We start from the raw sequence: 13318 nt of genomic DNA, 5'->3' as shown, positions 1-13318 counted from the left end.
CGTCCATCTGTTTTTATCCTCCCTTCTTATCCTATAATTATCGCCCTGTTAAGACTTAATAATTCCGCGGGTTAACTCCCGGGCCCTTATCTCTTACCGTTTTGCAACAACTTAAACCCTCATATCTGGAACTATACGCTGTACTGCGAATATAAACGAACGTAAATCTTATTTTATTTTCTAAAATTCTTCTCTATTTCCTAATTACATATCCGCCGCACTACCGCCTCCCAAACCGCAAGACCGTTTGTCATTCGGCTGCCGAGCACCTCTCGCGGTTGTCCCACCCACTCCTGCCACGCCTCCGCGCCTTGGGGCAACTCTCCTATCTCCTCCTCCACTATCTCTCGTATAATCTCATCCTTCTGTGCAAGTAGAACGACTGGTAGTACCTTATCGTTCCACCGACACTTGTCCTCCCCATCGGGCTCCCCATCGGGCTCCCCATCGGGCTCCCCATCGGGCTCCCCATCGGGCTCCCCATCGGGCTCCCCATCGGGCTCCCCATCTCCCACCTGTGCCATCTCTGCCCTTTTACACCACTCCAACCCCAGCCCGCACCGCCAGCAGCAAACGCCCTCTCTGAAATTTACCTCCCGCCGCCACTGGATGTAATCTCGCTTCTTGATCGCCCGGCACCTCTCCAAACCGTGCTGGAACACCCGCCTCTGTGATTTTGGCGCTCCGAATAGACGCCATCGTATATAGCATACCGCGCACCGGTCCAGCCCTTCCACTTCCTCCAGCCACTGCTGTAATCGGCCTCTCCTCCTGTACCCTTCCTTCCTCTCCTCCTTGAGCCGGTTCGTGTGCCCCTCGACATCGCTGTGGTCCTCTTCAAGCCGTAGACTACCCTCATTTTTTCCCTCTTCTTCTCCCTCCTCTTCTTTACCTTCTCCTTCTCCCTCCTCGCAGCGGTCACATCGAACGGCTTCGAGCATTTCGCAGTCGTCCCCACCAGCCCCGTCCATAAAAGCGCCCAAGACCCTTCGCCTACACCCTTTCGTCTCGATAAATTGCTCCATCGCCACTCGGTTAGCACGCTCCACATCCGTCTCGCCACCCTTGTCTGCCCTGCCTCCATCCTCCTGCTCCCCACTGTCTTGTATAACGATAATGGCCTCGACAACCTCGCCATCCCTTCGCCCACCCCGTCCTGTCTGCTGTACGTAATCGACGAGCCCGTACGGCTGCTCGGCGTGGATAATGATGCATATTCCCGGTATATCGACACCGGTACCGAGCCCGGTTGTTGCCGTGATCCATCGTGACTGTGAGCTTCCGTTCGACCACTTCTCTAGCGCATCTCGCCGCTCCACGGCTTCCATCCCGCTGTGGTAGTACGAACATCCGACACGCCCCGCTAGCTCCTTACAGCTCTTCTTCGAGCGGCAGTATATAACTCCCTTCTTATCGCCCTGTAGTGCCTGGATCTGAGCCGTCTCCTCGACAAGACGTACTACCTCGTTCTCGACCGCTTTCTTCTTCCCCCCTCCTGGTCGTACTCCGCCTTGTACCCGGATGACGGAATAGCTAATATTTTTCTTGGCCGTCGAAGCCCGGACAATCTCTGCATCGCTGGCGACCATCTGCTTGCGAAACCACCCCTCCAGCTTGACCGGGAGCGTTGCTGTGAGAAGAATAAGCGGCTGGTCAAACCGATGCAGCTCTCTGATCCGACCAAGCCTCTCACGGTAGCCCACGTCCGTGATAATCGTGTGGCATTCGTCTACGAAAATCCGTCGAAGTAGCCGCCGCTCCCGTAGACTGTCGACGTATATCATAAACTCGTTGTTGCTCGCCTGGTCTGCGCTGACGACTACTAGATTTGCCAAGCGAGCCGGCGGGTTGGCGTCTCTCCCTTCATCCTCTGCAGACGTCCACCGCATACAGCTGATCCCGGCGGACCGTGCCCGAGCGAGAATGTCATCCATTAGTGCCACGAACGGAACGACAACGATGCTCACCCCCCCGTGTACAGCCTGCACTGACGGGATCATGAACAGCAGACTCTTTCCCGCGCCCGTGGGGAGCACGACAATAAGAGCTCGCCCGCCCCGTAGTTGTAGAACCTGCCGCATGGCCGTCTGTTGCTCGTCCATCCGCCAACGCGCTCCTTGCCCGATAATCGTGTTTAGCCCCTTCTGGATTCGGCTGTCGATTTCTTCCAGATTCGCGTTATGACTGGGGCAGACTGCCTCCGTTATATGTCTTGTTCGCTTCCGTACTGTCGGGCTCTCCTCGTCCTGGTCGAATCGTAGCCGTTTCCGGTTCCAGCTGTTCCCGCTCTGGCTGCCTCTTCCATGGCTCTGCTGCTGCCGCTGCCGCTGATGCTGACCATGACCACGCCTGCTCCACGGCTCCGGCGTCCTCTTTAAAGCTTCCTCCTCCTCTACGCCGGTTAAGCTGAGATACTCGTGCCATAGCCGGCTGATCTCCCGGTAGTTGGCGATCATCTCCGGCTGGAGCTGACCCGGGAACTGGATGTTGACGGCGTAGTGTGCTCTGGCGATTGCACTACTATGTGTCGCTTGCAGATCCCAGATAAGCTCCGTGCGGGACTTGCCCTGCCGCTCGCCTGTAACCTCGTTGACCTCGTCTCCGTCCGAGCCAAAGTCCCCGTCTGCTGCCCCGATCTCGAGTTGCTGCTGCTGTACAACTAGCCCTCGGATCGTCCGGCCCAGCTCGATTGCGATATGTCGGTACCCTGCCATCCCGATTTCGACTCCGATATGCGTGCCTACTACTGCGCGAAGCTCCTTGCTAAGCTCAACTGTCCCCCAGCGCCCCTTCCGTCCGTCCTTCCATAGCCACTCGGCTAGACTATCGGACGGAAGTCGCCCTCCCGTGTGCGCGAGCAGCATTTTCTCAAACGGCATAAGCCAAGCGACGAACACCACAAGTAGCTTGCCGATCCGCTCGGGAAGAAAACGGGCAATTTTACGCCCGTAACCGCGGATCGCCTTGGCCTTGTCCCGATCGGTTATAAGCATTACCTACCCGTCGTGAACGTACACACTCCGGGGGAGCTGCTTCGTATCACAATACCGAACGCTTGTGATCTCCGGCCCTCACCCGGGCTACCCACCCCATATATGAGTAGCTAGCATGAACTTGCCTTTCAGCTCAGCCAGCCATCCAAGCCACTGTCGCGACTTCTCCCGGTGGTACTATGTCCTCTATTGCGACCATAGTTCCGCCTTGACTAGTATTGCGACTACCCGGGGCCCTGTCTGTAGCCATGCGTTCCTGGGATTCGTAGCGAACAAGCTATTATAACCCTCGAACATCATACTGTCGTAGATCTTTGTAAGCTCGACCTTGCCGAGTAGTGCAGCTCCCTCGCCGTAAACTAGCTTATCCAAGCCGGTCTCGAGCTCGGAGACTAGCTTCTGCGCCATATCGCGGAATTCCTGGACCTCAATGCGCTGACCGAGATAGCTGAGTACTCGCTTGCCGTCCTCCCACATAATCCTCGCTATACCTCCCTCCTTGTGGCGAAAGCCCTTTCCGAGCGTCATCCATCTCGTAATCGTGCTAAACGGGCTATACGAGCCGTCCGCGATCCAGCGCTGGTACCCATCCCGGAACGTGTCGAGATCTTCGGCGCATATGCTCTCCTGCTCTTCCTGTTCCGCCTTAGCCTCGTCCAGCCCGCCCCCTTCGCCGCCATAGCCTTCTGCCGCTACCTCCCGCCGGATGGGGATATGACCGAATAGATGCTCCAGTAGTAGTACGCGACTACACCACGCCAGTCCGGCCAGTGTTCCTGTAAACTCGCCGGGAGCTCTCCACTTCGCCCGTGCGGGGTCGATAGCCAATACGGCAGTGAAATGTAGAAGCGGGTTCTTGAAGTGGTCCACTATAACCTGTTGCGTAAGTGACGAGATGCAAAATGTGAAGACCCGTGCATCTAAGTCCTCGTCCCGCTCCGTGTCCCTGGGAGCTATAAGCCCTCCCTCTCTACTGCTCGCGCTACTACTAAGCGCATCGACTAGATTCGTGAGGTGTGCAGTCACTTGGCCTCCATCTGGGGAGATGGCGTGTCGGCATTCGATTCGACGGCAGATGAGGACGTGGTATTCTAGATCGGCGTAGAGTTGCAAGTACGTGAAGACCTGGTCAGGACTACTATCGTCTTCCGGCCTTGTAGCTGGCGGGACTGGCGATCGGTTCCGCATCGTCGTACTGCAGGTCGTCCTCGTAGTACCGGCCTTCTGGACTGTCGATGGGTCGTATCTGGGGAAGAACTGGGGCAAAATTGGGGCTAAGAGTGGACTCAAATCCGCTGGGAAAAGGGGCTGGAATGAGATAGATCTGCTACGTGCACAGACATTTCGTAGGACATGACATGTCCACGGCGAGAATGAGCAAGACTTCACAATATGCAGGGATGCCCGTTGGAAATGTGGGGCGCGTGAGCCCCTAGGTTTTCACTTAAAAATGCCCTGGAATAAGACAGTAGGGGCATATTTGTACAGTACTACTTAAGGCTTGAAGCCATCGTGACGTTTTTCATAGCATGGAGCCACACATCCATCACTCAGCTTCACCAATCCGACTTGATTTTCCACCCTATTGAATTCCTGCGCTTCTGCACCCGTTCTTGTACGCAATTGACTGACAATGCCATGATCAGAGATTCCCTCACAAGTGTCGCGTCAACAGGGCGCTGTTGATGCGGCTGGCTCCCCCCTCGAAAATCTGGTTTGGCCCCCTATCTGGGAATGCCCTCACTCTGGCCCAGGGCCAGAGTGAACCTCGCCGGAAACACCGCCGAAACTGGCAAGCGGTGAACTCCCTTCGGTCGTGGTGGTTGTTTTGTCCCCGATCAGGAGAACCCTCATCCGCCCCAGGACAGTATCGTATTCTAAGGCTATATAAGCTAGTATGAAAAGCCCTAACGAACCCAGGTTGGTAGTATTAATTATAGAAGACTGGTTAGTACTCTCTAGTATTGGATACAAAGCCAAATCATAGATATAGTCCGACCCTACTATATAAATAACAGGTTATACGCTCTAGGTTGCGTCCGAAGCTTTACCGTAGGAAGTCTATAACTTAAAGGGGTTTATAAATGTCCTAATATTCTCGACGGTTATAATAGAGTGTCCGTTAGTAGTCGTAACTACGAAGTTCTCTATAGTAAGATTTATAAAGCTTAATATCGCTATAGGTGGAATATATAGTTAAAGATAAATAGATTACTTTAGAAGGATTTAAGGTAGGTCTAAATAGTAAGAAGTTTAGAGAGCGACGTATGGCCTTGGGAGTACCGGGGAATATGGATGGCTTATATGTTATATAGTCTCGAGAATATATAGTTATTGTTGCGTAGGGGTCACGTTTTACTCCTAGATACATTAACCGCGGGACTTGGGAGCTAACTAGGTTACCCGAGCTCGTAACGGTCTAAGAGTATACTTCCTCGAACTACCTCTAACGCGCGTTTACTGTCACGATCCTGCCTCCGGGGTCAACCGTCTGGCAGGGCGCTGGGGTTGCTGTTCTGCAAGATAGGTAAAGCCTGTACAATAACAACTAACTCTCTGCTGTCGTTCTCTCTGTGGGGTTGTCGTGTCTCTTGGAAGAGATACCAGTCTCGGCAATTGAGTGACTAGTTCAAGTGTGTGGTGAAACTGATACTTAGATTGATCGCTGAAGTACAAAGGTAGTGACTGTGTATCTAGGAGATCCTCCTTCTATATACCCTTTGTCCTTCATCGTGGTCATGACCCTGACCCCGATGGTCGCGGCCGGGTCACGAATCTGGTCCGGATGGTCATGCATATATTGATGACCATCTTTCTTGGCGTGGTGTCGGTCATGCAGATATGCATGACCGGTACGTACCTTCCTTATCGTCCCTTATCGTGCTTACATAAGAAACCTGTGACGGTGCTGCCACATGATCCGCCCTTGTCCTTGGCCCGATCCTGTGGCCTAGTTGTTTGGGCTCTTCCTTGCCCGTAACAAACATCCCCTGTTGGTTGGCCGTCACATTTACTTAATAAGTAACCGTTCGTAGCCCTCCAAGAGACCCAAACTGGTTTAACACGTGAGCTGTTAGCTACCGGCTTCTAAGAGGCCGCATGGGCTCGTAATGGTCCAATAGTATGCTTCCTCGAGCCGCCTACGAGGTATACTTGCCGAATAAGTAGCTATTCGTGACCCTTTAATAGACCCAACCTGGTTTGAGACGTGAGTCTATTAGCTACCGGCTTCCAAGAGGCCGTATAGGCTCGTGATGGTCTAATAGTATGCTTCTTTAAACCGCTAGCGTAACGACGAGACGTTAGAGCTAAGATTGGAAGTAGCCGCCCTCGGGTAAACGTGTCACGATCCTGCCTCCGGGGTCAACCGTCTGACAGGGCGCTGGGGTTGCTGTTCTGCAAGATAGGTAAAGCCTGTGCAAGATCAACTAACACTCTGCTGTCGTTCTCTCTCTGGGTTGTCGTTCGTGTCTCTTGGAAGAGATACCAGTCTCGGCAATTGAGTGACTAGTTCAAGTGTGGGTGAAACTGATACTTAGATTGATCGCTGAAGTACAAAGGTAATGACTGTCTATCTAGGAGATCCTTCTGGCTCTATATATCTCTTTGTCCTTCATCGTACCCGTCGTCCTGCGACACCGTTCGGTCGCATGCCGACAGTTTGTTGTCGCAAGACCGACGGATGGTGGTCGCCGTGCGACCGTTCATCGTCGGCTGCTGACGTAAGGTGGGTGCTTACATAATGTGTTCCCCGCCAGCCTTCGCTGGTCCGCCCTTGTCCCTGGCCTGATCCTGCGGCCTTGTTTGTGCTGGGCTTGTTTGTTACCCCAGCCCCAAGCAGTTCCCCTGTTGGTCGGGTCGTCACATTATCCCCCTTCCCTCCTAGGCGCTGTCCTCAGTGACATAAGAAAGGTGCGGCCCCGCGACCCGACGTCCCGGCCTTCTTTCCTTCTTCAACGCCAACCATGCCGCCTTCGTCGGACTCGGACACTGAAACGAAAAGCCAAGAGTCGCGGGACCGAGCTTTTCGAACGTGGGATGGTGGAGTTGGATCGGGAGGACGGTCTGTTGCCGGCGCTCGACGGCCACGAGCGGGAGCTGGTGGGCGAGTCGTCGACGATGGGTGTCCCTCCTGATTTCGACTGGTCGTCTGTTGGTGTCGACCCTTCCGCTTCGTCTGTCGTGTTGGACCTCGGGGGTACTCGTACCCAAGCGTCTTCAGCGCCTGGTCCGCCCTTGCTCGATACGGGGGGTCCCAGTTTGTCTTCAGCCAGAAGTGGATGAGTTGTTCCCTACAGAGGGTGAGTCTGTCTTCTGGTTCCCAACTGTTTTCTTTGTGTGTTCCTGGTTCCCATTCCACGTGGTACTCCGTGTGCCCTACGTCTCGATAGTCGAGGATTTTCTCAACTTCGTACGTCTGATACTGGTCGTCTGGTTTTTCTTGGATGGTGGCGGATTTGATCGCCATCCGTCCCTTGTGTTTCTGCCGTGTCCAGTTCCATGGTTGCTCTTGGAAACTTCGTGGCCGGTTGTCCCACTCGCGGAGGAGTTCCTTGCAGTTCGTGAGGTTCTTCCTTGGTTCCCAAGTGTTTTCTGAGTCATCGTATCCTGCCCATTTGATGAGGTACCATCGGGTTCCCTTGCTAATCTTGTCGTCTAGGATCCTTTCGACTTCGTATTCTTGGTCTGGTTCGACTTCCACGTTCTTCTGGAGTGGTGTGTCGGCGTGTGCTGGTTCGAGGAGAGAGGTATGGAAAATTGGGTGGATCTTCATTCCCTTTGGTAGTGAGAGTTCGCAATTAAGTGGTCCCAAAACCTTTTTGACGCGGAATGGTCCGAGTTTCTTGAAATCCAGTTTACTGCTTGGTCGTTTTGTTTTGATGTTCTTGCGTAGCAGGTAAACTTTGTCCCCCTCCTTATAGGTCGGTCCCTTCGACCTTTTCTTGTCGTAGAGTTGCTTGTGCTTCCGTTGGCGCTGAATGACCAAGTCTTTCAGTTCTTTTTGAAGGTGTACAAGCTTCTGGGCCTCGATGAAGGCCTCCGGAACCATCGTATCGCGTAGCGCGGTAGGTTCCTTGGGATCAAAGCCCTTGTTCGCGAAGAACGGGCTAACTCCCAGATCTTCGTTCGTCGAGGTGTTGTACGCGTATTGAGCCGTGGGGAGGTGCTCGACCCAGTCGGACTGGTCTTCTTTGATGTAGCACCTAAGGTATTGTTCCACGTTTTGGTTCATACGCTCGGTTTGTCCGTCTGTCTGCGGGTGGAATGCCGTAGACATGCTGTGTTGGATGCCGATCTGGCTCATCAAGTCCTTCCAGAAGTGGGAGGTGAAGAGCTTGTCTCTGTCTGTGATAAGTTTCTCGGGCATCCCGAAGTTGCTGATAACTTCCTTCTTGAAGATCCACGCTGTTTGTTTGGCCGTGTATGTTTCAAGGAATGGGATGAACAGCGCATACTTGGTGAGTCGGTCCGTGATTACTAGGATGCTGTCGTATGCGATCATCGTTGCTGGGTCCTGGGAAGGTGGGAGCTTCGTGATGAAGTCCATCGAGACGACCTTCCAGGCTCTATCAGGTGGTGCGATACTCTGGAGTTCGCCGTAGGGCTTCCGTCGTGAGGCCTTGCTTCTTGCGCAGAGGTCGCATTTGAGGATTACCCCTGTGACCACTGCCTTGAGTTTCTCAAAGTCGAACTGCTTCTTGACCCGTTGCTGGGTTTTGAAGATCCCTTGATGCCCGTGGAGCGGGTGCTCATGAATTTCTCTGACCAGTTCTTGTTGCAGGGTCTCGGGTATCCACCTGAGTCCTCGGTATTTAACGACACCTCTGTCGATCCTGTCGAGGTTGTAGCGGGAGTCGTTGCCATGTTCCTTTGCGATCTCCGAGGAGTATCTGAGGGTTTCGTCAACGATCTTCTGTTGCAACTCGATGTTCCATGTGTCGATAGTAACGGCGGCGACTCGAAGGGTGCCGTCTTCTGCTTGCCGTAGGAGCGGGAAGTTCTCCGTCTTCTGCTCGTGTTCTGGGTATCGACTGAGAGCGTCTGCTCTGTTGTTTTCCGTCCCCTTGCGGTACTTGATTACCAGGTCATATTGTAGGAGTTCAGCGTACCATCTCAGCAGCCTTCCGTTGAGGTTGGTTCCCTTGAGGAAGTATGTTAGGTTCTTGTGGTCTGAGTGGACGATGACTTGGTGAGGCGATCCTCTGATATAGTCGCTCCATTCCTTGCAGGCCAGAACTATCGCCATGAGCTCTTTTTCGAACGTGTTGTAGTTCTTTTCTGGTCCTGTGAACGTTTTGGACATGAACGCGACGGGATGGATTCGTCCGTCTTCGTCTCGTTGTCCTAGCTGAGCGCCCATTGCGTAGTCGGATGCGTCCGTTTCTAGCTCGAATGGCGCTTCTGGGTCTGGGATGCGGAGGATTGGGTGGCTTAGGATGATGTCGATGAGTCCTTGGAACGCTTTTTGCTGTTTTTCGCCCCATACGAAGGGTTCGTTCTTTTTCGTGAGATCGTTCAAGGGCTTGGCGACTTCTCCATATCCTTTGACGAATACTCGATAGTAGTTCGTGAATCCTAGGAAACTTCGTATCCCTGTGACGGTGGTCGGCACTGGCCAGTTGCGCAGTGCATCCGTCTTGCTTGTCTGCATGTGTACTTGGTTGGGTGTGATCGTGTATCCAACGAAGTCGATCTTTTGTTTGTGGAACTCGCTTTTCTCGGGGTTGATGAGTAGGTTGTGTTCTCGGAACTTGTCCAGCACCTTGCGTACGTGTTCGTAGTGTTCCTCCCGAGTTTTCGAATAGATCAGGATATCGTCGAGGTAGACTACGACGAAGTCGCCGATGAATTCCTTGAGAATTTGGTCCATCATGGTTTGGAAACTCGCGGGTGCGTTGGTGAGTCCGAAGGGCATGACGAGGTACTCGAAGTGTCCTTCTGGCGTGCGGAACGCCGTCTTCCATTCGTCTCCAACCTTGATTCGGATGAAGTTGTAGGCGTCTGGCATGTCGAGTGCCGTGAACCAGTTGGCGCCGTACAACTGGTCTCTGAGGACCGATATCAATGGTAGTGGATACCTGTTTTTGTGCGTGATCTCGTTGAGCTGTCTGTAGTCAACGCAGAGTCGCTTCTTTCCGTTTTTCTTGGGTACAAAGAGAATTGGGTAGCCGGCGGACGAGGTGGATTCTCGGATCCATCCTTTCTTGAGCATTCGTGCGAGATATTCCTTGAGTGTTATTCGTTCGTCCGGGCTGAGTTTGTAGATAGCCTTAAACTGTGGCTCCGTGCCAGGTTTCAAGGGTATTTCGTGGTCCCATTTGGAGTGCGGGGGGAGTCCGCGGTCGTTGTCTTTGTCGAACAGGTCTGCGTAGTCGTGGTATTCTGCCGGTACTTCGCTGAGCATACTGTTGAGTTCTTCGATATGGGCTGAGGCGATCTGCATAATCATGCCTTTGATCCCGTCATCCCATGACAGTTGTCGTGCACCCCAGTCTATCCGTGGGTTGCTTTTGGCCAGCCATCCGCTGCCAAGTATGAGGTCGTCTCCTCCGATCTCAGAGATATCGAAACTGATGTCTTCGCTATGGTTCGAGAATTGGACCCGAAGTGGTTGGGTTTCTCGCTTGATCCATCCGTCGTCGTACCCCAGTGGTCCCCCTTCGAAGTTGCGAATCCTGTATGGTTCTTCCTTGGCTCTCCACGGGATTCTGAGCTTATTGACTAGGCTCGGGCTGATGTAGGTCCCTTGGCTGCCGCTGTCGATGAGTGCTTTGCAGGTTACTCCTTCGATGAGTACCGGGACGACGGTTGGTCGCCCGTACGTGGGTGCGGAAATGGTAGAGGAGGCGATTCTTAGTTCCGGCGCGCCCGAGCCTCCTGCGGGGGCCGCGGTCCTTTTTCCGCCTTGCGTTTTGCTGCTGACAGGGCGTTGTACAAACCTTTGTCGAGCAGTCCCTCGTGCCATACCGTCTCGATGTCCGCCCAGAGATCTTTTCGTCCTTCGCTGGGCGTGTAGTCGCGCTCCGTTGCTTCGCGAACCATCCTGCTGACTCCGTCATACTCCTGAATGGTCAGGGCTGGGACAATGGCGTTTTCTGCGAAGAAAGCCATTTCCTCGTTGAGGGTCATGCATTGCTTGTCAAGGTGGCGCCTCAGAGCTTCGTTATCTCCTGACGCGTATTCCTTGAGTTGCTGGATGCTTTCGACGATATCGGGCACGGTGAGCTTGTTCATATCCTCTTGAGTTTTTCGTAAGGCCTCCTTCTGCTGGTACTGAACAATCTTTCGGTAGGAGTGGACCTGACACACTGGGTTCCAGCAGTCGGCGGCCCTGACTTCTCCGAAGACGCAGCTGAGGGGTGACTTAGGGTTGGATTCTAGCTCGTAGATGTGGTTTCCCATTCTCCTAACGGCCCAGTCGTTCATGGCTCCGGCGAGTAATGGGTTCGGGATAGGTAGTCCCGCTGTCCTTTCGGGGAACAGCTGATGCCTGGCCTTCGGCCCGATGTGGTCGAGGCACTGATCATGATAGCAGTGGATCCACAGTATCTGGGGGTGATTGATGTCCCCGTAGTCCATCCACCGATGGTCTCTTAGGTTGCGCTCCGGCGCGTACTGTAGCTGCTTTGTGAGCCTTTGTCGGAACTTTCGTCCTTGGTTCCTTGGTTGCTTTGAAGCAGAGGAGTGGGATCTGTGATTCTTCGGCGCGATATTCCTCGCCCTCAGAGTCGTGGACCTCTCCTTCTTCGTCGCTGTTTATTGGGGCCGGGGTGTCGCAATAGTTATCCCCGTCGTCTTGTATCTCTGCCCCCGAGGTGTACTCTTGTTCCTCGTCAGGTTGTTCCTGCTGGGTGCCTTCATAGTCGTCACTATCTTCTGGCCAATCGTCCAGCGTCTCGTCATCCGTCGGCGAGTTGGTGTCGTCGATCGTCGAGTATGCCAGGCGGTACGTTCGGGTACCTGCCCCTGGTGCACTGTTACTTGGGGTGCTCGAGTCCCTTTCCTCAGTGGCTTCTTCCAGCTCGCGGTATTCGTACGTCGCAAGTGGGTGGACGGGTGTTCCTTGCGCGTCTGGAACTTCAACTCCGTCTGAGGCGAATGCCGTGTCTTCCGCGACGGTGGCCATCCCCTCGGCATAGCTAGCCTTGATCTGTCGTGTTGGTACCGGTGTAAATGCCTTCTTCGGCTCTGGGCACTTGGGTGCGAAGTGTCCTTCCTTTCCACAGTTGTAGCAAGCCTTGCTGCGCGTATCTCTCTTGGCCTTGCTAAGGTCCATAGGTCCTGCGTGATGACCTGTGGCTGTCGTCGTCGTAGTTTTCCTAAACTGTGGACGCACGGGTTGCCTTGGGTGCGACTGGAAACGGGTGGTGTTGGCGCTCCTGGCCGGCCTTCGTTCCGTTTCTCGCTCGTGGAGTCGGCTGTCGATCCTGATCGCCATCTCGCAATATTGTCCAAAATCTCGGGGTACGTGTTCTCTGGCGGCGATAACGTCCTTGACGCCGCTCTTGAGTCCTTCGTAGTAGACCTCGATTTTGGATTCCTCAGTGAGGCTGAGCTTGGTGATGATGCTTTTGAAATCGGCAGTGTAAGCGGACGCTGAGTGAGTTTGTCTCAGCTCCCTTAAACTCTTCTGTGCCTTCCGTTTCTCATCGGGGTCTTGAAACAGGGTTTCGAGTGCGTTGACATATCCGTCGAAACTGTCGAATATCTCCTGTGTCTCTATGTCGTGTTCTTCCAGGTTGGGATTGTTCATGATGCGGGCCATGAAGGGTTCGAACCAGGCTAAGGCTCTGCCGTCAAGGTATGCTGCCGCGTGTAGAATCCTGGATATCTCGTCTGGGAACTCGTTGATGTACTGTCGTTGGTAGGCCTTGACTTGGGTGATGTGTCCTTTGAGTCTTCCGGGGGTGCCGTCAAACTTTCCTGGCGCCGGGTATCTGATGCGTCCGCCTATTGGTGCTTGGATGATGTTGGCTGCGGTCTGCATCGTGTGGAGTTGTTCCCGAAGTGCTTGGTTTTCGGCCTGTTCTCTGGCAAGGATGGCTGCGTTGCCATTCACGGTGCCTTGGAGTGATAGTATCATCTGTCTGAGTTCCTCGATTTGGTTCTGGTTTTGTCCGACAGTGTCTCGAAGTCTTTGAACTTCCTCATCGTCGTCGTCGCTGTCCGGGGTCTCCATGGCAGTTCCGAGCTCCTGCGCTAGGTTCGGCGCTGGGGCGTAGGGTGGTGCTGGTGATCCGGGGTTTCGTTGCGACGCCATTACTGCGGTGTCTCTTTCTTGATTGTGAGCTTGGAGAGTGCTTCCGCGAGTCCTTCGGGTGAGG

The 13318-nt window shown here is 53.9% G+C and overlaps 1 protein-coding gene across 1 annotated transcript; it reads right to left on the bottom strand.

The window, feature by feature from the left end:
- Nucleotides 1-5476: 5476 nt before the first annotated feature.
- B0I36DRAFT_341496 (uncharacterized protein) lies at nt 5477-6003 on the bottom strand (the record flags this gene model as incomplete). Its single annotated transcript, XM_046156012.1, has 3 exons — nt 5737-6003; nt 5598-5702; nt 5477-5527 (listed from the first exon to the last, which is right to left on the bottom strand). Exons 1-3 carry the CDS (start codon nt 5788-5790, stop codon nt 5477-5479), a joined length of 210 nt encoding a protein of 69 aa, XP_046004373.1. The 5' UTR covers nt 5791-6003.
- Between the last annotated feature and the right edge of the window lie 7315 nt (nt 6004-13318).

This window comes from Microdochium trichocladiopsis (assembly GCF_020744255.1).
Source record: "Microdochium trichocladiopsis strain MPI-CAGE-CH-0230 chromosome Unknown B0I36scaffold_16, whole genome shotgun sequence".
Classification (NCBI taxonomy): domain Eukaryota; kingdom Fungi; phylum Ascomycota; class Sordariomycetes; order Xylariales; family Microdochiaceae; genus Microdochium; species Microdochium trichocladiopsis.
The sequence above is the reverse complement of the archived record's forward strand: the minus strand, read 5'-3'. Positions and strand labels throughout refer to the sequence as shown.